This window comes from Morchella importuna (assembly GCF_003444635.1).
Source record: "Morchella importuna strain M04M26 chromosome Unknown Morimp01GS024, whole genome shotgun sequence".
In the NCBI taxonomy this organism is placed as follows: domain Eukaryota; kingdom Fungi; phylum Ascomycota; class Pezizomycetes; order Pezizales; family Morchellaceae; genus Morchella; species Morchella importuna.
Genome location: NW_025763421.1, coordinates 568,875 through 594,630, shown reverse-complemented (window position 1 = coordinate 594,630; position 25,756 = coordinate 568,875). Strand labels below are relative to the sequence as shown.

Genomic DNA, 25,756 nt, shown 5'->3' with positions numbered 1-25,756 from the left:
TACACCATCTAAACGCAAAGCGATATATTTGGAGGGGGCTAGGGGAAGGGGGGTTGGCTCTGAGTTTTGATCAAAATCTGACATTTGTTTCTTCGAGAAAAGGGAGTGTCTTATATGGTCGGTCGAGTATTCCGGTGCTAGTACTAGCTACTGCCTACTAGCTGCACACCCTTACATGGATGGGCCCAATATCATCAAGTAGGGCTCGAGTGATCATTTGTGATCTCTAACCTTTATATCCAAGATGACCAACGTACGTGCTCGCTCTACTTGTCAGTGCCGCCGGTGCCAGGGCTAACATGTGAATACCTAACTCCGATATTCTGACAACTATCAACGGATATAACCCTGCACTCCATGCGGGCTTGGAGTCGGCGATGAAGTCGCAGACAAGCGGAGAGCCAAAGAGAAAGATCCCAGCACATATATGTATGTAGAGAGAAAAAAAAAATAAAAAAAATGCTATAATACATACCATACCGCGACCGACAGACTGAGCGGTTTTTAGATACATGTATGTAGCGTACAGTATATAAGAGACTTCAATTATTACAAAAACGTGGCACCCCCTACAAGAGAAAATATGTAAAATCAAAATCTAGCACTGTCATCAATGTCTCATCATGATCATGGCCATACCTAACTGCTTCATGTAGATCTAGTAGATGTAACTGTCGAGGTAACCAGCTAGGCAAGCACCCATGGGCCAGGCCACACAGGCAGAAATAATGAATACATAGGCAAAAAAAAGACTGTTCAAGAAACTCTCTCATGGTTGTCAATATGAAACGGAGTTTTCCGTCTGTCTGCGAATTCCTGTCAGCCGTCAAATATAAAAGGCTGCCAAGAATTAAGGGTTCACTCTTAAAAGTATTGATCAGCGGGAGTCACACGCTGATCGCCAATCACAGATCCCATCAAGAACCCTCGCATAAAACATAAGCGCAACCTTTATCCCATCCACGTTTCCGGGGGTCAAAGCTCCCAGGTCCCTAACAACTCACAGAAAGTCACCAGCACAGACAAGACAAGGCCCAATTAATCTGTGCGCGCCCGTACATACCTCCTACATTTGTTTGAGATCGCGAGGCAGACTGCGATGCTGTAGGTACACATAAGCAATTGATCTCGTCTCCATAGAAACAAACTCTACCACGTCGTATCTCCGTAGTGGAGTCACCACCTATCACTCAGGGCGAAGCTTGCTGTGTTGTAAGTTTGTTGATAAGATTGGATCGAGCATCATCATCAGGATTTTAATCTGTTAATGTGCTGTTTCTTTGCCTAGTTTTCTACTTTACGCAATTTTCAACGAATTTTACTACTATTGCCCCTCATCGAGGGGTCCGGGCTCGGGGGCAAAAGTTACAAAACATGGTTCCGATTTCACGTTCCAGTTGATTTGACATGATGATGACAGCTGGGTTGAAAGAGAGGGTGGGGGGGGGGGGGGGGAAACAGGACCTGCGTGGAGTGAATCCGCAGGAGGGAGCGCGCTCACACTTCTGCCTGCTCGAGCATGATCATGTCGAGTAAGACATAAATTATGTACTTTGGAAGGAAGAAGAAAGGAAAGAAAGAAAGAAAGAAAGAAAAATCCTAACGGAAAAAAAAAAAAAAAAGAACAATTCATAGAGTTTAATGACATACATTTTACCATGATATATCATGTATTGGTTGACAAGATCAAATATAGAACAACATCTTGCCTTGGTCTTGGTATCATGATATGACAGCCATGGGAGAATTCAAACTGGAGAAGGACGTTGTTGAATGGAGCCAGAAGTTTGGGAACGGAATTCCGAACTGTATGTCTGTATCTGCATACTATCTGCTTACCAGAATCCATTCCAATACATTCAACACCCCCCATCCATACATGCCATACATGTGTATCAGCAGTAGAATATCTGTATGTCTTCATGTATGTGTATGACCCGTCACCTGGATTACCTCCCGGATCCGCCAAAGACGTCATAAAAATGACGATCTAAACCCTGCCTGCTATTACCGACCGGCGAAACAAAACGATGAATAAGAATGATAACCTGGAAGTACGCGTAGTTTCTGGCGAATACCTTTATAAGTTAGGGTTGCTAGAAATCCTAGAAAACCAGCTCTTCGCGCCAAATTTTGTCACCATCTCAGGGGGAAAAAATAGAGAGAGTCCAGTCGCCATTTCTCATATTATCATCACAATATTTTCATCATGTCGATATTCGCGTCTAAACAGAATGGGCAGTCCTCCGACAACGGTAGCAGCAGTAATGGTAGCAGTTGTTGCGGTGTTTGTGGTTCTGGTGCTCAATCTATACCTACTTGGCCGCCACCTCCAACGTTCACACAGTATCTCAATGGTGGCGCTGGGAGCCTCGACATTCGAACGGAATCTTCAGAATTCTCACTTTCCAGGTCATTAAATGCCCTTTTACCACAGGATATCAGACTCAAGTCTATTGAAGACTTCAAGCCAAGCACCGAATCCGTAATCTCGTCTATCAGGATATTCTCAAGGAACTCCTTGCCACCCTACCCAGTAACTGCTAAAGCAATCGACAAGTTCTATCTATCTACCGGACAGCTCTTCTACATTCTTGAAGAACATGAAGCTCGTGAACTTCTTAAGACCGCCTACACAGAACCTCAAAAGACAACTTTACCGATGTTTTGTCAATTGTTTGCGATCGCGGCTGTCGGGTCACTTTACGACGATCTAGTGCCGTTTGCCGTGAACCAATCTTTTTTTCAGACAGCAAGATTCTACTTGGACGACTGCTTGGAGGCAGATGATTTCCAAACTATGAGGGTCTTGCTTCTACTCGCCATTTACTGTATCCTTGAAAAAAGGGTTGCCTGTTGGAAATATATAGGTATGTTTTTAATTTTGTCTTTTCTGCCCTCCTTCCCTACACCATGGCCTAAACAGTCGTACAGCAAGCTTGGCATAATTCGTTTCGTCCGAGAAACATTCCATTGATATCTCACCAAATATAGGTCAAGGTCTTCAAAGCGCGCATTCGCGGGGGATTCATCTGAGCAGCGAGCCACCCGCGGGCGGGATCTCCAAGGTTGAATGGGTTGGGTGGAGGAAGACATGGAGAAGTTTAGTCTTTTTGGACAGGTTTGTAGCATCACTATTTAAAATTATACGCAAAAAATATATATATTAAAGGACCACCCAGCTGGCTTGCTGGTACTTTAGGGGTATTGCCGAACGTTGACCCAGCAATTTCTCAAAGCTGCTATGATGAAAAGGTAAGCTAGAGATAACCTTTTTTTCCTGCTCCTATCCCGGGATTCATAACACCAACTGCAGTGTATTTTATAGATCATTATGGTAACGAAATTTCAACTGATCAGGAATATCACGATACCAACAACTCCATTACTTCTGGGCTACAGCTCAATCTCATCAAGCTTGGTATTTTGCTTGGGAAAATTCTATGCAACGTGTTTAGGGATTCTGGGGCAGATCTCCAGGTCATCTCGGAGCACATGGTCCAATTGGAGCACTGGCATGAGAGACTACCCCAGTTCTTACAGCTGCAGGCACTTGTTTCGACAGAAATCGAGCCTATGAAAAAGGCTATGGTTTACCTGATGCATTGCACATATCTGACGGCGATAATTCTCCTGACGCGACGGGTGATGGTTCCGTTAGTATCAGGAGAGGGTGTCATAAACGATTGGCTAGCTGCCGGCAAAATCAAGGAAGCTATTGCGTACGCCGAGATCTGCGTTTATGCGTCAAAACAAGTTGCAAAAATTGTTGGATTACTGCATTCAGAAAGGCTATTAGTCAGAAAATGCTGGATGGCCATGTAAGCCCCCATATTGCGTTGAAGATCATTATGTTTGCTGTTCTGTTTGTTGTGTTAATGCTTACCTTCTTCCTCTTAAAACAGACACCCCGCTTTCAACGCAGGACTGATCCTGCTGTTTCACGTGTCCCAGCAAGCTCTGAAGGGACACTATTCTGAACAGTTCTCGGAAGACGTTGCCGACGCGAAAAAATGCATTTCGGCACTGGAGTACTCGGCACAGGACAATGAGGTTTCCCGTTGCTACCTGATCATTCTCCGTCCCTTCCGAGAGCTATTGAGCCGGGATCCTGGAGAAGCCCGAGACATGCTACAGCCACCCGAACCACCACAGCCACCGCCAACCAGCCCGCAAAGTCATTGGGGCAGCATGTCTTCGGTGCAGCTTGCGGACATTGACGGTATCGGTTCCCCGTCCCCATCAACGTCTCCGGATTCGGCGCTTACGCCGGCATCTACGTCATCAACGAAGCGTTTACAGTCTAACAATTACGCGGTGGGTAAATATCCGAAATGGACAGAGATTTTTTCACCAGCACCGAAGATTTTTGTACAACACGCTGGTACGGAACAGCAAGATAATAAAAGACGATATTCTGAGAAAGACATGAAGGACCTAGAAGCGCTCCTCAAGAGGGTGGCATGATTTACGAGAATTATACATACAGTAAGGGTAGGATATTATTATCTTTCAAAGGTGTTTGGGGGAGTTGGAGTTGGCGGCTATTTCATTCCTTAGATTTTTAAAAAGTCGGTGAAATATTCATTGTTTACTGTTCCGTTTTGCTGTTTTGCCTTTTTTGCTTTTTCACTTTTCTATTCTTATTTGAAGGTTGCAGGCTATTAGATCCCTGAGGCATATTATATACAAATGCTTCGAACGAATTTTATTAGGAATTGTTATCATTTCTTGTTTCTTTATCGGGTTAGGGGTCTGGGAGCTGGATTTGGGGTTTGCTTTTTTTGAATATTTGTCACTGGCTTTTTGGGATTATTTCTTTTCGCCGTCAACTTTGGAAGGAAGGTGTTTTTTGTTTTTTTGTTTTTACATGTAGATACTATGACTTTGCTGGTCTGAGCCGTAGGATCAAATGTTATTTTGTGCGTGATTTTCCGTAAAACCTTCATGCGATCATCGTATTATCACAAAACTGCTCGTAAGGTATAGAGTTTCAGCCGTCCACTTTCTGAGCCAAATACAAGCTGAACCCTCAATTAAAGCTCATAATATATTTACTCTTATTTACTGCGAATGAACACTATTGCACTAGTAGCCGTGTACCAATGGGCAGGGGAGCAACTATAGTGAAACGGGTGGCGATCTGCATAATGACATGACATTTCCAGAACGCCATCTGAAAACATATCGAATTCTTCCCTCTAGAAACCTCAGCCCAATGGAGTGTTCTAGCATAGGTTACTGCATAAACTATCACTTATGCGGGATGTTTGGTAAGTCATGTAGAGGTGTAGGGGGGCTTGCCACCAGAAATATAACATATCGCAAAGCTGGGAGTATGGACTGACGTCTGAACAAGCTTTCTGCCCATCTCAAGCTGTCGCGCAAGGGTTCCCGAAAATCCCTCCTCTCCGGTACTGCTTGACCCGCAGGTCCAGAGCTTCGGCCGATCTTGGAGGGAAGTCTAGGGATGACGACATGACACCCTTTCCTCGTCCCGAACTCACAAAACCAGTGAAGACGAGTCACAAGCTGGGGAAAAGGCACGACCTACATCCTACCTGACCAGACTAAATCAAAATGGAAAGATTTACCGAATCCCCTCTCCATCCCCCTTCCTTCCTCAAATGCGGTGAGATGGTGTATGTACTAGGGGGAAAAAATAAAAAGTAAAAAATAAAAAAAGAGGAAGAGGAAGAAGGATCCCGGGCGCAAGAATTGCCTTGACGATCCTCCACTTGTCCCCCTGAAGATCATATCCCCACTTGTTTTCTCCCTTCTCTTTAAAAATCTTGCCTGGCGTACCGAACGAGCGTTGAGCCTTCCCACACCTCCACCGCCAACTAAGATTCGAAATAGTAGGCCAGTAAGAGCCAGCTAGCAGCAATTGGTTTAGACCTATCGCTACTGATTCCCAGATAGCCAAATATAGAAGGCTTCTAGTTCAATACTCCAGCTCAGTGGTGTGCTTCTCGCTTCTTGATTGGCGTGGGTTGGGTCAGCATGTCTGGATGGCTTTTTAGGCTTGGAACATTGTAAAGCCTTGGGAGAACACCTGAATTCGGTTGTTAATAACTCCGCCTAAATACCTAATGTAAAACCCGGTCCTGTATGTCTTCTCTTCTTCAATATACTATCACGATCATGGTACAGCCATCTCTGTTGCTGTACTGCTGCATCTAGGTCATCCACTGTTTGAAGCACCAATATGTGCCCTATTATTAATCTGAACTGATCAAGCGCCCAATTAGTTAGCGCTTTCCCGAAAAATAAAAAAGCACCGGGGGTCTAACGTAGGAGTGTCTAGCTTTGGTACGGAGGCTTTGCCATTATAGCCGAGTGATTAAGGATGACAAAGATCATGGTGGAATCGGCGTGGAGGGCTAATCGTAATAAGCCAGGTAAGTTGTCTGCTTCTCGGTTCTGCGAAGTTCTCAGAGGGACAGGACAGCGATCAGGGGAGGAGACGTCGAGGAGACGGCTCTCTGGTCTTGGTCATACTAAGATATACATGTAGTGTACGGTGCTTCATACTAAAGCTCCATGGTGTATATTCCACAGTGTCCTATTAACGCGTCAATCGCGTGCTCAAAAATACTTAGACTCGTCATGCATCGCGCTGAGTGCAATATTAAGGCTTGTTAAAGTAGTTAAATGACAACAATACGGTGCGCATTTGAAGGTAACGAGAGATGTCACTGTTACAGCGTTACTTGTATTCTTTTGCCAAGAAATTGGTTCTGTAGTGCATCAAGTAACAGGGCGATCCTCACCGGATCCCTACTGATGGTAAAAACATCTGGCCGGTACCTACATTAGTAGTTTCTTAATCATTGACATAAAACTATGACGCTTTCAGTGTTGACGTCGCAATAAAGTATCCATTACTGCAAGCCACAAATTATTTCGGCGGTTTCTTATTCGACAGCAAGCTTAGCAGGGGATCTGGTGGCTTTTCCCCACCCACGATTCCTAGCAAATCGCGGGGCTCACGTGACAACATCGTGTATACGTACGTCACAATTTGTCCTTGTTATTCACACGATACTAAATTTATAATGGCACGGACAAAACCATGGTAGGGCTTAGTTAAACGACATTTGCGATGAGATTACCTGGTAACTGTATCTATATGTATGTGCTATATACAGCGAGAGGTAAAATTATTGTAGAAACAGGGGTCTAAAAACAGGGTCTCTGTGGCTGGGCAAGCCAATAGGACTCCTCCCATATTTCTACAATAATCTTACCGCAAGCTGTAGCCCCGCCCACCCATTCCCACATAATGGGAACGAATATTGATTGGTTGGCATATATACGATGAGAAGCTTATCTCAATGGCTAGATATCACGTCAATATTTTTCCTTTTTTGGTATAGTTGTTTTGGTGATAGTGAGGGAGGTTCTGATAGCCAACTATAACTGGCAAGTGTAAGTGCATACATTCTAGCTAGTTCGATATCCCGCGACAATTTTATCTATTAGATTTTGTAGTAATCAATTGGACATCGCGTTCGTATTTTCGAAAGACGTAGAATATCGATAAGTGTTGAAAGCGGAGTACACTGTTGTTCTATATAACGACAAGTCAGCTAGATTTTCACGGCTAAGTATAGTATTTCTGGATCAATGGCGAGCCTGAATTGATAGCAAAGGTAGAGGTGCCAACACGGCTCTATCCCTTCGTTCGTCAGAGCAAAATCGGAGACATATTAGAGACTTTGCGCTGGCTGCAGCCCGTCACAGAAATGCCAAGAATTTTGGAGCTGGAGCCGGATCTCCATTTCACTTCGCGCTGTGAATGCAGCTGTTGCCACTGGTTGCGCAGCCTGGAAGTGTTCCTCGCCAAACATTCCCTCCTACTCAAGACAAGTCTTGCAAATCATAACATTTGTTTAAATACTTTTAAAACATATCAGTGATAGATATGCTTCCAGGCTATCTTGAGAATCAAAAATCTTTTAAATTAGACAAGTATTGGTTGAGCTGTGAGGAAAATACGGAGCGGAGGTCTAATTTGGGATTTGGTTATTGCTCTGGCTTCAAAACAAGAGCTGGCTCTGCTGAATAATTTGGTCACAATTCCAAGTGCTACTAAAATGGAGCTGGCTCTCAACGCAAAGTCTCTATTAGGCCCGCGATGGCGGGGTGATATTCAGAAAGTCTAGCTACCTACAGACTGTGGAGACACCTGAAAAAGGTATAGAAGGTGACTTTACAGCAAAGGGTTCACGGAATGAGGGTTAGGTTTATTGCCGAGTAAAAGCTGCGCCCCATTAGCGTCTGGTCGTGAAAACACACGGAGGGATATGATTAATTGGAGCGTATTTGCCAACCGCCAATTTCAAGAATTTACAAATTGTGGGGCTCCAAAATGGCAACCGGGGCTGTTAATTTTGGATTTCGGCGGGGCGGCGCACTGTGAGATATACCAGGAGGATCACAAGTACCCAGTTTTGTTACTACCAAAGCTAGTATCATGGGTATGAATTTTCAGTTCCAACAGCGTATTTCACAGGTAGCGTGATGAATTGTCTGGTTTTTGGGGTTATTCTGTCATACCGTTAACCAGATCGATTTTGGCCACTGAAGGGAACTGTCAATTTTGCCTCCCGAAACTGTCGAGTTTGAAGTGTCAATAGTTGAAATTGACGGTTGGAAAATACGCTCTATATTTGGTCAATAAGTGCACATTCTCCAGTGAACCAGGTCACCGTCACACAAGAAGTTGGAGTTGGAAACAAACTAAAGTGGATCTATGATCCTCAATGACCTGCACGAAGCTCTGTTCTGGCCAAGGGCTCTATACGTGCTATAGTGTTAACATTTAAATAAAACTCATGTTTACATTGCTCGTGCATTTAGGCATTCAGTAAAATGTCGTGAAAAATCGCCCCGTTAATTGCAACGCCTGTTTTCACGGTCGGCCTTTTAGTATGTCCACGTATCATCTATAAAAGCTCTCTATTGATATAAACCACCCCCAGGATTAACAGCACCATTCATAACGCAAATGGTAAGACTCGCCGGCAAAACTCCGTGCCCACAGAGCTTACATGTAGTGTTTATCATTATATATAAGAATCAACTACTTGTAACTTTACAATCCAGTTCTAATTGGGCGCATGAGAGAAAGGTAGTAAAACAGCTTTTATGCTTGACTAGCCGCCGCTTAACCATGATATGCATATATCTGTGCTTTGCTGAAGTCCAGTTATTTCTAGTAGAGTTTACGTCTTTGAGCGCGTTCTTGGTTCAAGAGCGGAAATAAGTTCTTAGGAAAGTCAGATCTTGGGGGGTGGCTCAGGGCATGGGAGCTATGATCTTTGAACACGCATGCCTGTGCATATGGGGATATTTGTAGATCAAAGAGCTATAGCTTCCAATACTCTATTTAGATAAACAGATAGTTCATGATAAAGATATTCCTATATTAACGTGTTCAATCGGCATAGTAGTTCAACGATATGATATTATAGAACCACTCGAAGTTTGAAAAGTAGTAGACCAGTTACAAATTTCAGTCAGATATGTAAATTCGATTGTAGTGTGTATATGGCTACATGTATTACGTGCTACTCGAATCTGTACCGCACCAGATCAGCTTAGTTTTTCTTGACAGCCTAATTAAGTCCGAGTGATACTCTATGATTCAACTCATTTTTAGAGGTCATGTATAATTTAATTATTAAAGTAGAAAGTCACTTAAACAATTTGCTTATGATTCCTTATGTTTGAGATAGATCGAAAAATATTGATGCATGTAGCTAATACCGAGTGATATGTCATGACTGCATTAAGTAACTATAAATTGATATTTTGAAGTATGATGCGCTCATTACTGGTTCGGGGATCGCCGGTGGGCTGAGTGTTGGCCTTGTTTTTTGTCAAGTTTCCTGGGTGCTGCGCATGGATTCACGGAGATTTTAATAATCCGATACTATAGGTACAGAGTAAATATTTTAAAATCAGAGTTTGATGGTATGAATGACGTAAGGGATTTGTTGGCCTGTAATGGGCTGTGCTTAATTGATATACCTTACCCTGGTGTATACGTGCTTTAATTATAGCAAAGGAATCGCACGAGTAATATTCGATAACAGATATACTTAAGATAATACAGCAATCATACTATAATCAACCCTCATCACTTTAGGCGCATGAGTCAACGAATATTTTGTTTTTACCACTTAATAGTATTCCTTTTGAAGTTACATTGCGCGCGCGCATCTCCTATCAATCATTTTCATCATCTAAGAAGGTCAAAACGTCTTAGCCCATATCCTATGTGTTTTACATAGAGCGGGTAGGAAACTTGTGCAAATGGACTGTTCTAGACCGGTCTGGGAGTAAGGGTATATATATGGACCGAATCGGTCTAAGTCTGTCTTCAGCTCGCCGGCCATCAAAGTTCTGGTCATGAAGCTATACACGTTTGTTCTAAACCTGAGGTACATCCCACACAGGTGTCTAAACACTCTCTAATCCCTTCAATCGTAATTTTCGATTTCCTGGATTTTTTGAAGATTTAGAAGCCCCATTCGCTTCCCAAAACCTACCAGCCCCTAAACCTTTTGACTCAGGAGATTCCCTAGTCTCACAAAAGGCGCCATAGTTACATCGTATAGATCCAGGAGGGCCACAGTTGCCAACACAAGGGAGATGGCTAGCTCTATAGCGCCTAACAGCTTCGGGAGGTTGAACAGTCCTGGAAGACTCGCCAACTTCATTTCGATGTATCACCAACCTCGTCTCTCTAGATTCTCGTTTCTCGTCTAACTTTCTTATCCGTTTCCGCCTAGTCCTTATTAACTGACCCCTGTTTGTTTCCGGACCTAGTGTTTCCTGCCCGCTTGGATTGTTCTCTCCATCATGCATATTCCCATCCTCGATAAAGGTCCTCCCTAACTCTTGATTTCTCGCCAGTTCAGTAGCCTTTTTCCGCTTCTGTCTTTTATATTTCCTGGCGGGGCCTATTAGAAACAACGTAGTGCCCTTAGTAACCTTGTAAGACTTTATAGCAATACGCTTCAGTTTTTTTGAGAGCTTAAGGAGGCGGTGTTTTATGGAGGGCCGGTTGAGGTGGCTTTCAACCATTTCAAACCTCGAGGTTGTTTTCGGGAGATAACGTTATGTTAGTGGTTTGTGTGTGGTTAATGCCTGTTTGGTCTAGATTATTCGGCTTTTGTATATAACAATAAGTTACGAAAAAATTAGAGTGGAGAAAATCTTCTCGTTTGCTTTGCTAGTTCGATTCTGTGGGTACGGTTACCCCCAGATGTCCTGTGATCTTCGATGAGTTCCTCAAATCAATAGTTAGTGTGTGTTCGTGAGAGCAGAGATGGAAGTGGGATAAATTGAACACCGATTTCCCCCTCTTTTCATCCGTGCCTATCGATAAAGAAAAAAAATATGCCATACTTGTTACTAGAATCAGTACTGTGGGTAAAGAACGCATGTATAAATCATTTTAGGAAATATATAAGAAGGCATTAATGCCTTCCATGTAATATTCCATTAGGAGCTAGCTACCACAAGAATCTTCGATCCTGAAAGTGCTAGGTAATCGTCCAACAATTCATCTGAGGTAGGCTGTATTGGTGTTTCAAAACATTAGTATGCATAATGAGAGAACATAAATAACTCAGAAAACCAAACGTTGTTCTAAGCCCATTAATCCAAAACACACCAATCCGTAGCGTAGTGTTACCCAATCATGCTGACTGATCCCAAGCTTATCCGCACCACATGGCCCGTGCAGCAACCTCTTGGCAATAGCTAAGCTTCCTCGCGCGCGCGCGACAACCCTCAAACCTTCGCGAAAACATCCTCTCTCTCCTATCGGAAATATAAGGAATCCAGTACAATGTCGTCCCCAACTGTATCCGCCCAAGGTCCTGCTCTCCGTGCTGAGATAAATCGTCGCCTCCTTGACTCGGGAGAGCTCGAACGGTATCCGGATTCCCTATCCTAAAATTCTGGGGATGAGTGACGGATAGCTAACATAAGGACGAGGTAGACTGGAAACGCTATTACTTGACTTACTCCGTGAGTCGGGATGGTACGAGGATACGAAAAAACTCTGCCATGAGCGACTACGCGCACAAGATGCCAAAATCGGGAACTTTAATGCTCTAGTTGCAGATGTGGAGGGTCGGGTGAAGGAAACAGTACCGGAAGGAGTCAAGGTGGAGGTCGTCAAGGCCATCAAGAAGGTTCTAGAGAGTATGATTGAGTAAAGGATACTCGAGGTATGCTACGGGAGCTTGATGGAGTGTCTGGCGTTTTCTGGCTTTTCTTTTCTTTTTTCTTTTTTTCCCACAGGAAGTAATTGGAACCATTTTACCATCATGTTGTACTTGTGAACATTTCCACCACTGTGATAGTGTAGCTTGTTCATTTAAAACCACGCGTTTCCCCTCTACGCTTCAATTTACCTTCCCAGAGACTCGTATGCGACAGGCATATGTACCTGCAGCACAGTAACCATGGAAATTGCTTTGCCACGCCGGCACGGACTTTGAATGATTTATTTTTACTCATCACGAGAACATTCCATAACTTGTATCGAGCCAGATGCACATACTTTCTATACCAGCACCTGCAAATTCCCGCCCCGGAGGATACAAGTTATTCAGGCCGTTTCGGGTGCCCTTGACTTAGTTCCTGGGCGGGTTCCGACTCGCTCAAGAACGTGCGTTTCCAATAACGATTCCGGTTTTTCATGAGGACGCGTGAATTAAAGGAAATAATGTTCCGGCCATTTCAAAGCTGCAAACTCCCGCATAGAAGCAGTAAGAATGGGGGAGTTGGTCTAGTTGGGATTCATGTACCTACATAAACGATTCATCTGTATCCACACACCCATGTCGTAGTGTGGCACAGAAAGAAAGATTCTATCTCTCCCGCCTCATGCTCAGACTACATAGATGTTGAAGTACCTACACCTCTAGAGCAGCTCATCGCTAGGATTACCGGTTACATTATATCCGAGCAAGCGAGATATATGCCAAGTCTGGGGGATAATAATACTTTACCAAGTCAATCTTCGATTATGTGACTCTGAGGGAGATGTTTTAAATCACCAACAATTTTTCTGCCGGGATATATGGATATACTCTACAAAAGGAACCTTGAAACGAACCACACATAACCATTTTCCCGTGTACGTATGTTGATAATAGTACCTAGACCGTATGGGTGCTTTAATCTGCTTTAACGAACATGTAACGAACGAGAGTGGATAGACGGTGGGATCTGCAACACGCTCGCTCGGTTTAAACCATATTGTACCGCTGGGCTGCGTATAAAGCAGGTACCGGTTGTCATTCGATCATGCATGTACAATAAAAATATCCCGTTGTACCAGGTAAACGTCTATCAGGCATAAAGCTAAGGTTCCAAATTTAAGAAGGAGAGGAGGCCCAGACGAGGTGTTTTCTTTCTTTCGGGTGTATGTATTCGGTGCAGCTTCCCGATTTGTGGCCGCTTTGACCAGGATTCCAAGTATCTGCCATTTAATATAATATATGTGCTGTAATATAGGCATGCGTACCTAGTAGCAAGATTTAATGGTACGGATACTCTTAAGTTGGGCCTTGTGAAATATCGACGGTCAACATACTGTAATGAAAGGTCTCATAAATCTGTTCGTGTATGTCTTATGTATCAAAATACCATAGGGCCAGAGCAGGTACATATGTATAGTTCTAGGCCATAAATCATGGGAAGGCACGGCGTAGCAACCTCCCGGGCCACCACGACTACCCACCCAGCAACCATAATTGATCCTTTGGAGAGCTGGTTTTTTGTATAGTTGTTAAATAGTAGCTAAATAAAAATAATTTGACATTTAATATCTTGTGTACCAACCCCTTGCCTTTATAACAGCTCTATTCTCCTAGGCATGCTCTCAACTAGCTACCAAATAAATCATCAGGTAACAGTTCCCAGCAATGAAATAGACCTTCCTCCACGAGGGGCTTTAATACTTAAGGTGATCTAGTACCATATGCCAAATGGGGGTACTGTTGATGGTAAAGCTTCTTGAGGTGTACCCAAACATGTTCAATGGGATGGAATAGGCAAGCCAGTCCTCCAGAACATCTACCCTATTCTCCTCCAACCAGAGTTGTAAGACTCCGGTTTTTTGCCACACCAGAGAGGCTGGTCATTCCCTCCTAGCTGTCTGGCGGGGTACATGGTCTCTGGGCGCCATCGGTGGTGATGAAAGATTTTGTGTTCAGGCGTTGCGATCTCGCGCCTTCCCATGACTTATGGCATGGCGCTGTACCTACATACATCTTTAAAAGATTTCTAAAAGCTCAGTTGATTAGGTGAAGCTCATCATGCAATATCCCTAATCGGCTGCGTAAATAATGTTATAAATATAGCTTCCGGCCCATGCTTTGATTATTGGGTGGATAAGCTTCACCAAGTAATAAAATGATGAAGCTATCAGTGGTTCGTCAAGCGTCGATAGAAACTCCGGCCTGACCAACGGGTAGGATTCCATTCAAGTCGACGTTGAGCCCATTCTCATACACAATATATTTCGACTCATGTACTGTTCCCAAATGGTTGATATTCCGGTTTGTAATTGATTGAAGTCCGGTCCCTAGAAGTGTCGATAGGTGATTAGAGGGGCATCCAAATTGATGTTGATCTAGACGACCAAATCTGCACTTATATATCTCTAATCTTTGGTAAGACTAGCACTGCTTATAGAAATAATCTATACATATGTGCTGGTACGTTACGGGTCAGCTGTAGGCTGCATTAACTTGATATTCAGAAAAACAATTTGAAGGAGTGCACATGGGGAATATCTATATGGCCAGACGTACGTCATACTTTGGCGTATATATTCTGATGGCCTTTAAATTTGATGCTGTTGGTCAATCCGGGGAACGGTCATATTCGCGCACGGGTACGAGAGTCCATAGAGAGTAATAGAAATCTTGTGGGAGGGATTTATTGATGCTTACCGGTAGTGCGTGTAGTAATGACCGGTTGTTTAGATGCCATCGTTCTTGGATTCATATGGTGACTTGGACTAAACATATAGTTAGCGGGGAGGTTGTTGGATCTAGCTAGTACTTGAACGTCATCGCCAACGTCAACACTCTAATGCTGCTGCAGACCTAAGCTTAAGTTTCGACCAACGACATCAAAGCTCCCCGATGTTAAAAACAGCCTGGTCCTCGTTCACCAAACACCATCCTTCTTCGATCGTTAGAGTTACTTCAATTAACGGTTTCAATTCTAAATCCTTCGTGCCCCAATATGAGCGTGGAAACTGTCAGCTGCTCTAGTAGCTTAGCGAGTAAACTCACGGGGCAAGGTAAGCTAAGAGATCGCGGGGAAGCATGTTGGGGATCGGCCGAATTTGTATGTACATGTTGCTGACATATTAATCCAAAGAAATTCATTCAACATGAGATCTTTATCATTCAACAGTAATGCAGGCCTTAATGTCTATCACCAAACCTCAATCACGGTGCCAAACGCACGCATAGGATAGTTGAATCACAATGAATCTCAAGTTTCTCGAAATGGCCCCAGCCCACTGCGAGTTCCTACCGGGGACTAGTTGCAGCTCAGGGGAATGAATAGAGGCAGATTTCTGGATCCACTTTACCAATCAACAACTGCACCCACTAGGTCTGAGCACACCAAGCGCCGGGCGTCTCCTATCCTACACAGAGACCGGAGGTCTTAATTATGTAGGCACCGCTAAAATTGGTGGTTCGGGAAATAATGGTGGAGGATATACTCTACTCTACTCCACGCACATATATGGCTAGGTTTTGGGGGAGAGTCTAGTCACGTTCTGGATCCATGTGGCACTCAACTTTTGCTGGGGCTGGACTCAATCGAACGTTTAGACCGTGTGCACCTGTGCCGAGAATGTACCTGTGCCGAGCATCTTATCTGATCTCTAGGGATCCGCTCCAAATGGTGGCTAAAATGCTGCCTTTATTATAAGGTGCTCGGCACAGGTACATGCTCGACACAGGTGCACACGGTCTAATGGACTGGATTCTGGTCGAGGAGGATATTTGGACTCTAGACCTCAACGCCAACACACCACCATTATAAGTAATACTTAATACATATGTACCTTTTGGAGATATGCAAGAGAAGCCATGGTCACACACTTTTGAAATTCAATTAGATAAGGGTTACTCTAGCGTCTCGCTTAATCTCTTAGCAGGCGACATATTCACAAGGTCTCACTCGGGAACCTCCAACCCAATCAAATCCCGAAGAAGTATCATCGGACGAATACTAAATACACTACATACCCGCTATGTAGTAACGAGATAGAAGATTCCTACTGATTGGAAGGGGGAGACTCTTGAGCAATACGCTTACAGATAGTTAATATACACTTGCTCCTATCAGTCAAAACCTCATTTCAGAAAACCTTGATACCAACACAAATTTTGAGTGCTATGAGCAACTACATACCTAGCTGTAACGAGTGCTGTATAGCTAATCGTGCTCCCCCTTCTTGAATAGAGTCCGCAGCGCTGATCCTTCTGGGGGAGAAATTCCTTCAAATTTACAATTAACGTTAAAGCACGCGCGCGATAGCAAGATTGCAAAAGCCCAGACCCGCCAACGCCTCGTGCTGGTGTTTAAAAGGAAGACAGATCCGCTTAGTAGCCGGATCTGGAAGGCCGATATTTAAAAGCGGCGAGACCGACACAATGAAAAGGAAAGAAATCCGGGAATCGCGTATGTTGACCCGCACAGATTCTCTTTTCGGCCCTTAGGCTAGGATGCTTTACTCAATGATGTGCATCATCTCGCATATGAAAACTCGCGATGCCGAGCCCAGGAATATTTGACAGACTGATATTAGACCGTGTTGGTACTGGTGCAAATGGCATGGAGTGTAACCCCAAGGTTACATCTGGTTAGGTGTCGAGATACAACAAACCAACAGGCACAGCCTACCTCGATATATGCAAATCTTCACCCTCAACCTCATGCCCTTGCCACTTGCTCCTGTTCCTGCTCCGTTCCTAGAAATGTCAATTCTGACAGCACGAGGGGAAGGCTCATCCTAGTTATAGTTTCGCAAACGGCCATACCCGGCCAATGATCCAAGCGCCCTTGTGTATGTCGTTATTTATCACCCAGACATGAAAGTTTCTCTACTCTACTCTAAGTGCCTATCATCCAAGGTTGGGTCGAATCACTTACAGGGATTCATCGACGGGAAACGCACGGTGATTGGAAGGCGGACCGTCGCCAATCGGTGATTGCCCGTGTCTGCTTCCTCCCTTTCCACTAGCGTAGAGGGATGGGTTGGTTGAGAGCCATCGCGACAACAGTACGAGTCTGGGCTATCGCATACAAGTTACATCACGGGTGACCAATAACCGATGTCGGCATTAGGGATTGGGCTTTCTCTACGTGCGCCTCACCTGAGTGAGGTGGAAAAGGGCGGAAGAGGAGGAAGAGAGGGACTTCTTACAATACCTAAGGCATGGAAGACAGTCCTGCTACTGGATGAGAGGCTGTGGATGACTCTGCGTTTACGAGAGGGTGGTCATAAAAGTATCCGTTACGGGTCAATCAATTCCTACTTTTTTTCTCTCCGTCCCCCCCTACTCCGAATCTCTGTTAGACTTGCAAACCTGTTATTTGTTACAATACAGTCAGTATTTACATACTTGTTTGGGTGTGAACAGCATTTGTACTCTCGCCAATAACTCTGAACTGTCACATTTTTCCAGAAGGAAAGGGACAGAACATAATCCCCTGCTTCTGATTTTTTTATCCACTGTACCTACTGTACCGTGTACCGTCTACCGGCTTTCTTACTACTGCAGGGCCTACATAGCCGCTGCCCACCCAGTACCATTCCTTCTGCGTCGTAACGCAGCAGCACCCATCCCATCTCCCCACAAAACTTGTTGTAGGCGCCAAATATTTCAGCCCTGCCATAGCATAGCATTGATTCTCTCTCTTGCTTTGATCTTTGCCGTACGTCGCGTCATCGCATTTGAATCTGGGGACAAAAATCGTTCTTGCATTATCAGGGGTACAAGTTGCTCGCGCTTTTGGTAGGTACGTTATCTGCAATAGATCGCTCGCGCTTCTCTCTCAACTAATGGATAGTTAGCATCACGGATTTTGTTTTTCTTACACACATGTTCTTTTGACTTGTCTGGACCTTTGCCACTAGTATAATTATTTGAGGGTTTAAGAAGTATCTAGTCTGCCTCCCCTCCCCTTACTATTTGGCACCTGCATAGATATATCACATCACGCACTCCCAAGTCCTCAAGGCAATAAGAGTTTTTTATCACACGACGCCAGGATCTGGATCTTTCCCCTTCTTGCTAGTCATTCTTTATTTTTCCCTATAAACAATGGCGTCCCGGAAGCAAGGACAAGAGCAGCCATACTCCACCCAGCAACAGTACTATCAGTTGCACCCGGCTCAAGCGTCGCAGTTTTCACTACACACCCCCACGGACCCAAATCCGCCAAACTCATCTTTTCGGTCTCCCGTGATGGATCAGCAACAACCTGTAACTGGGGTAGGACAACAAAGGCTACCACGGGTATTTGATGGGGACGAGTCGCCTGTGGAGGAGAATTTCAATGAACAGTTGCGGGTTCGCGAACAGCAGCTGCCTGAAGTGGTGGAGCAAGAGCAGTCGCGGTTAGAATACTCTGTGCCAGAGGGTATTGAGGATAATCATCAGCCCCAAGGTCACGAACAGCAGTACCAAAGCCCGCAGCACCAGTATCAGAGCCAAGAGCAGTACCAAGACCACGAACAGCAGTACCAGGGTCACCGTCAGCAGCAGTACCAAGGTCAAGAACAGTACCAGCAGCAGCACCAATCGCAGCCCCAAGCACAAGATCTGCAGTATCAGCAATCCTCATCATCACCACCTCCACCAACTGATTACCTCCACCAGTACCAGCAAGGTTACGACGCACATATCCAAGCCCAATACTCAACACCCCTCCCCTCGCCGGGCTTCCCTCAATCACAATTTGAAGCTCAACAAACTGTCAGACATACATCACAGCAGTACGGCCCGGCACCACAATACGTATCACCACCACATTCGCCATCTTTCCCACCACCTCAACGATCTGCAACATTCCGACCACCGCATCTATCATTTCCACCACCCCCCCGCTCACCTTCCTTCATACCTCACCCGCAGTCTCCTTCATATCCGCCACTTCCCCAGTCTCCAGGATACCCACCACATACACCAGGGTTTGCACCACAAACGCCGACATTTCCACCTCCGCCCACATCAGAAATCTATCAACCTTCAGTACCAGTACCACAACCCAGAATAATGTCAAGTTCAGTACCGCCAGCGACGGAAACGCCGGCTCCTACAGATCAGGATGTGGAGTTGATTACGAGACCGCCAGAGCCAATTGTCGCGCCGACATATACACCCGGAGCTGGGATGGAGGGGCCGAAGACTCCGCTTTATACACCGGGTGGCGGGAGCGGGCCAAATGGAGGGACTCATGCGCCAGGCCAGATTGGGCACCCAAATCAGCAGATTGGGAAGGATGAATATCAGCATGGACTTTGTGATTGCTTTGGCGATATTCCTACTTGTAAGTTACTTTTACATTTACCCCACTCTTCCCCGCTTTTTTTTTTACGCGGGAATGCTTGAAACTAATCATTGAGGGTGATACACAGGCTGTATAGGATGTTGGTGTCCATGCATATTGTACTCGCGTACAAACCACAGATTAAAAACTATCCCCAACTCAAACCTTAATGACTTCCACCATTGTAATACCCATTGCGTTGGATGTTGCGTCTTGGCACCAGTATCATGTAACTATCCACACATCCCATATATATCACTTAATACTGACATAAATTAAAGGGATATTCACTTTTCTCCAACGTGGCCGCATCCGGGATAAGTACCACCTCGAAGGCACCCTCATGAGCGACTGTGGAAAGGCTTATTGCTGCGTCATGTGTACGCTTGTGCAAGACGAGCGGGAAGTCAGTGATCGTGAAGATGAAAGGAGGAGGAACGCAGGACCAGGCAGTGGTGTAGTGGGTGAGACGGGGTATATGAGACAGAGTAATATGATCTACGGCTGATGGATGGGTTTGGACGTTTTTAGACTTCCTGTGATTATTTTTTCCCTTCTTTTTTTCTTTTCTTGGGGCTGCAATGGGGTTTGATTTTGATTTTTGATTTAGCGGCTGCGCTCAGATGGTATCATATATTACTCTACTTATTTATGGGAATGGGTCGGTCTTAGGGGTTTTCTTTTTGTATATTTTTTTTTTATATTTCTTTTGTCATCTATATATTAGGGTTTTTTCTTTTTTCCTGGAATGCCTTGGGGTCGGTGACTCCATGTTGATAATTTTCTGGGGTGTTGTATCTTTTCCTTTATTTCCTAGTTTTTTTTTATATATTGAGCTGGAAGGACGGTCCTTAAGATCTTTCATTAATGTGTAAATTGTGTAAATGTTTAGTGTATCAATCCACGAGAAACCGAGTGCTAGAATAGATACCGTTAATGTAATGCACTACCATAACGTAACCTTCAACCTTTTCAGCCATGGGGCTTAAAAAAAAAAAGGAAAACTAACTACATGTACGTACTGAACGTTGCCCTAGTCAAGAAAATAAATACTGATAAGCCCGCGAACTCAGCCAGCACAGCACGATACACGCACGCTAAGACGTTGGGATAAGAATTGCACTAAGCAAGCCAGTGGCAAGACCCGCGGGAAATGCAGCCGGTGAGGTAGTCGCGTGCAGCGCGCGGCGTGCCGAACCTTATTTCTGACCCGGAGACCTGTTTTCGGCTGCCGGCAGGGGAGGGCGTGATAATGTATCGGTCATGAGGTATCACTCGGAAGTTGAGACCCAGTGAAGGGGTGTTTGTGTCAACTACCAGGGAAGGGGGTTCTCGCATAATGAGAGAAGAAAGAGATTTAGAAAACATGTATAGCTCAGTACTATGAAGTGTTTTTGCTCTAGGGTCGGTATGGTGTTGTGGTGGATACGCGCTAGGTTAATAGCTAGTAGAGTGGTTTAAGGCGTGCCTTGCGTAGACGCCGTAGCTTTTGCCAACAGAGGGTACTGGAATAGCTTAGACAAAAAAATGTTTTTATTTATGATTTAACACGGTTTATAAACTGTTGTAGGTAATACTTGCGCATATCCCCGAGATGTACTGCGCTAAATAGGCCAAACCCGCGTACCAAGGCAACACTCTTCAGGGGCCCTAGCTATCTTGCTCAGCATATTCAGAAGACCTACAAGTCTCATAATTCGAAAAACAAAGAAATTGATCCTCGTACCTTGCGCAGAGTCACCCGCTCTCCATTGAGACTTCCAAATTGGTACGCGTTTATGCACTGTACTAGCTAGCTTCGGGGGTCAGTCTTGTTTTAAGATGTTTTACCACGCGGATGTAGGGGGTTGATAACACATTGCTATATATACCTCGTATTTGTGGTCAACTAATTGACAGGAAGATATACCCAAAGAGTATTGCATACGTGTAAACGAGTGATGGCCCATACACCGAATGCAAGATGTACATACATATGTACCTACATGTATGCATCGACGATCTTTTCAAAAGCTCTACTCTCCTACTAATCATTGCCAGTGCCTGTACGCACATACTCAGTGCATACATGTCCATCCCCGATGCCACCCCTGCTGCGATCACATAGGACCCTATAACCTCACCACTTACTCTCCAATACACGAAACCCCCACGCTTTGAGACCTCGAGTGACAGCTCATGATGCCTACCACCACCACATCACCCCCATGACCACAAGTACGCAACCACCCATACATCCCGCCTGCACATGTCCAGTCCGATCCCCAATCCTTATTTCAACATCATGTCGCATAAGAAGGTGGGTGGGTGTGAGGCATCGGTGAGGTGGGGTGGAAGCTTTATCCATTAATTAACCCCAGTTGCGCATGCAGCGTGAGTACAGCGCAGTTGCACCCATACTATCAACTCTCGAACCCCACCACCACCACGGTCTTCCCCGCCGGTAAAAACAAAATAGTAACAAAAAACAAAAATAACCGGATGGAACGTACAGTATATAGATGTATGGATGCCTATTGTATTCTATGTAGACTACATGTATTGTATATCCCCCACCTCCCCGGCTATCTGATCTCGATCGTTCAGCTCGTTCTCACTCACTACAACTACACTACAGTTTCCCAAGAAAGAAGGACGAAGAGGAAGAGGAAGGACGAAGAGGGGGGGAAGGACGAAGAGGAAGAGGAAGACATAGAGATTACATGGTGTTATCTGACCCCGCCTGCGCCAACTGGCCGGCACATGCACGTTTTTCCACAACAAAGGAAAGAAACAAAATAGGACCCGCACAGCAGATAGAGGTAATGATACTGGTGCCAGTACTCAAAACCATTCAGAACCCAACCCCCACAAACCCAACTTCCGAAACCTAACCCAACCAACCCGCTGAACCCCGACCACAACCCCAAACGATAATTCAAAAATAACCCAAGATGGTATCCAGAAAGAAAGAGACAAAAAAAAGGTAATAATAGCTGTTGTCACACAACAATAATCAAGAAGAGAGGAAGACTAAGTCTGTACTATTCGAAGAAAATAAAACCATGGCCGCCATAAGCTAAAAACCGAAAAAAATCAAAGACACAGAAAAAAAGACAAACCCCCTGCAACGCAAATGTTTCCTACACTTTTTTTTAAAAAAAAAACCCGTCACACCAATGCGGCTAGTACCCGGAAAAACGTACAAAAGCCAAGAAGGAGTTAAAAACCACAAGAAAAATTCATGACTCCGTTGCACACCATGTGCACCTGTTCAAAGCTAAAGCCCAAATAGAATGTCCATCAATTCCCATTTTCGCAACATTTTCCTCGTTACTATAATACCCCTCCTGGTAATACGCCAGGTAACGTGATATCTTGACCTCTTCCGTAGATACTGGATCCACTACCTCCTGGTATCCCGGTTCCAGGTCCAATGGAGGTTTCAAAATTACCGTTTCGCCTTAACATGAACATTGGTTTCCGTCCCTCTTTGTCAAGCTGCTTGAACAATATCAATGGCTTCTCATCCAATCCCAAACAACGCTCCTGGTCTCCATGCACAATGTACAATGCGTACTGTCGCCAGTCTGCCTGGATGTTGTACCGCTTCAGAGCAGCGGGGAGAACCTTATAACAAGGATCATCCATGGATACTCGGAACGACTTGAAAATTTCGACAGTAGGTTGTGAACCGCCGGCAGTATTAGGAGGTTCTTCATCAGCGGATGATTTGGCAGATCGTCGTTCAGGTGGTTTGTGCGACGAAGAGGTGTGAGTTGTATTTGGTGAGAGATGGTTTATCGTTGACGGAGAAGTTGGTGATGGCATAGCAGAAGAGTCCCGGATATCCCTTATAGCCCCATTCGTTGCTGTTGGGGGTGGTTCATACTCGTTTCTCACGGTATCTGGATGTGTTGGATGGGTGGGAGATGCATTCTTCGGGGTTCCAAGTATGAGTTTCTTCATCGAAAACTTTCTAGACAAGCCTTTTCCTGCAGATGGTGCGGGCAAGAGATTTGGATTGTTGACAGGGAAAGCTTGTTCTTGCAGTTGCTGTTCCCTTTCCCTTTGACTTTCCCTCTCCCTCTCTCGTTGTTCTTTTTCCCGCGCCTCTCTTTCACGAGCTTCCCTTTCCCGTTCCCGTTCCCTTTCCCTTTCCCGTTGCTTAGCCTCTCTCCGCTCTGTTTCACGCTCACGCTCATCTCCCCGTGATGATACTGAAGGTTCAGGAGGGTATGCGACCGGCGTCATTAACGGGGCGTTCGGATATGTGCTACCTTGCGGTGTTGGGAGTGACTTATGGCTGTTCTTGATTATGCGCCACACCGGCAATAGCTCTTCGCGCAACTTGACAAATGCATCCTGCATTCTCTGCAGGTCGCGTTCGGCCTGCACAATCCTTTCATCCCGCCGACGTATGATAGCGATTAAGCGCTGTATGTCTTGTTGTGTGGCAGCCTTCTCGTTTTCATCGGCGTCGGCGGCTGGAGCATGCGACAAGCCACCAATCAGCATTCGGCTGCTTGCAAAGGGGTTTTTTCTAAACAGGAAAAAGGAAAGAAAAAGAAAAAACACGGGAGGAACAACATACAAACAGGAACATAATGTTCTGGCTCGATCGTTACTCCGTGAGCGACTTTGAGATGGTAGATATTCTTTAGGATCGTAAGTCGGTGCCCCACACTCTTTATCCCGATATCCCGTAGTTCGTCGTGTTCTAGATGGATAAGTGCTTCGCCATCGATTCCTTCCTCTGTAGAGATCGATCTCATCGGTCAGAATCAAAGTAACACTACCACAATCGAATAGTATCTCATTCCATCCCATCTCAGAGATGGATTGTGGGCGATGATAGGGATGATGGAGGGGTAAATGAATGGAGAAGAAAGACCCACCTATAAAAGATTCTCTATATTGATCCAGCCCTATTGAAGCAATATAGGTCCCGACATCCTCAGTGTCCCATTCAGAGATATGAGCCTCAGGAATATCAGAATCCCGCGGATATGTGGGGGTATGCTGGCCACCGTCCCGCGAGGGAATGGAGTTTGTCGGAGAATCCGGCTGATAACTTGGAGAGGGCATCCCTAGCCCAGGTATTATTGACGGAAAGTTGAGGGCGACGGGAGGCGACAGGGGAGGGAGACTAGGGGGAGAAGACCCCGAAGAGCTCGGGGTTCTTTGCTGTTGGTACGTCGTGATGGGAACTTTGAGGGTTATGTTGTTTGTGTAGTTGCTCTGGTCGAGCTCTTTGAGTGAAGCGAGCGGGGAGTTACCTGTGGCTTCCCAATGTGGAGAACTGTCCTGGTATAGACGCGAGAGGCGACAGATGTGCTATGATCCACGTTTGATGGGTACAGCTGATGGGTGGGTAGAGGATGAGGAAACGTGCAGGTGAGGTTTCCTTTCCTTTGCTTTGGGGGGGGGGACGATGATGATGTATGTAGACAGGGTAAGGGGTAAGCAGTGGGTGGGGATGGGGCGGTGTGGGAAGTGTGTGGTTGGATGGTTCTGTTGTTTTATTTTGGTGGGGGGCTGGTTGGTGGTGAGGTATGTAGGTATTCCAGGGTGAGTGTGCAATTCATGTGTGTGCGAAAGTATATCTTGATCTATGCTTTTCAGGACGAATTGTACTAGTAGATACTCTGGATTATTACTAGTAGGTATGCGACTAGCCCTCGAGCTCTCGTAGTGCTCAAGATCGTCTAGATGTCTAGACACAAATGAGTATGGTACTAGTAAGTGGTAGTACTCTCTAGATCGACTACTACAGTAGACAAGAGCTCTGCCGGTTACTGTAGGATGATCGTAGGCGCACAACCGTACAAAAAAAAATCTGTGAGATGGTGCCGCAGTAGGAAACAAGAGTAGTAGAAAAACCCCCGGATTCCCACCGCAACCGATACGATCCCTGGGAAACAAAAATAGCGAGTCGCAGCAACTTCAATTATGCCCTCGAGAGCTCTCCTCCAAAGAGAAACGCAATGCAGAAAAGACAATACGACACACGTGCACAAATGTTCGGAAAAAAACCAGGTCGAGAACGGAAACGAATCCGACGGGCGAAAACAATTCAGAAGGAGCGGACGTCGCTAGCTGGTGACGAGGAGAAGAAGGATCCTAGGAGGGGGGACGAAGAAGGAGAAAGGGAGAGAGG

The 25,756-nt window shown here is 45.1% G+C and overlaps 5 protein-coding genes across 5 annotated transcripts; 3 read left to right on the top strand and 2 right to left on the bottom strand.

Moving 5' to 3' along the window:
- Positions 1 to 2,209: 2,209 nt before the first annotated feature.
- Positions 2,210 to 4,467, top strand: LAJ45_07587 (uncharacterized protein; the record flags this gene model as incomplete). Its single annotated transcript, XM_046117143.1, has 5 exons — positions 2,210 to 2,870; positions 2,995 to 3,121; positions 3,183 to 3,255; positions 3,361 to 3,821; positions 3,906 to 4,467. 5 exons carry the CDS (start codon positions 2,210 to 2,212, stop codon positions 4,465 to 4,467), a joined length of 1,884 nt encoding a protein of 627 aa, XP_045969788.1.
- A 7,399-nt stretch (positions 4,468 to 11,866) lies between these two features.
- Positions 11,867 to 12,239, top strand: LAJ45_07586 (uncharacterized protein; the record flags this gene model as incomplete). The annotated part of the gene is made up of 2 exons (XM_046117142.1): positions 11,867 to 11,952; positions 12,020 to 12,239. 2 exons carry the CDS (start codon positions 11,867 to 11,869, stop codon positions 12,237 to 12,239), a joined length of 306 nt encoding a protein of 101 aa, XP_045969787.1.
- A 6,150-nt stretch (positions 12,240 to 18,389) lies between these two features.
- On the top strand, positions 18,390 to 20,289 carry LAJ45_07584 (uncharacterized protein; the record flags this gene model as incomplete). Its single annotated transcript, XM_046117140.1, has 5 exons — positions 18,390 to 19,617; positions 19,706 to 19,846; positions 19,899 to 20,077; positions 20,149 to 20,155; positions 20,228 to 20,289. 5 exons carry the CDS (start codon positions 18,390 to 18,392, stop codon positions 20,287 to 20,289), a joined length of 1,617 nt encoding a protein of 538 aa, XP_045969785.1.
- LAJ45_07585 (uncharacterized protein) lies at positions 18,622 to 19,212 on the bottom strand (the record flags this gene model as incomplete). The annotated part of the gene is made up of 2 exons (XM_046117141.1): positions 18,622 to 19,041; positions 19,192 to 19,212. 2 exons carry the CDS (start codon positions 19,210 to 19,212, stop codon positions 18,622 to 18,624), a joined length of 441 nt encoding a protein of 146 aa, XP_045969786.1.
- Positions 20,290 to 22,932: 2,643 nt separating the features above from the next.
- LAJ45_07583 (uncharacterized protein) lies at positions 22,933 to 24,684 on the bottom strand (the record flags this gene model as incomplete). Its single annotated transcript, XM_046117139.1, has 3 exons — positions 22,933 to 24,083; positions 24,191 to 24,352; positions 24,495 to 24,684. The coding sequence occupies 3 exons, from the start codon at positions 24,682 to 24,684 to the stop codon at positions 22,933 to 22,935; spliced, it is 1,503 nt and encodes a 500-aa protein (XP_045969784.1).
- Positions 24,685 to 25,756: the final 1,072 nt, after the last annotated feature.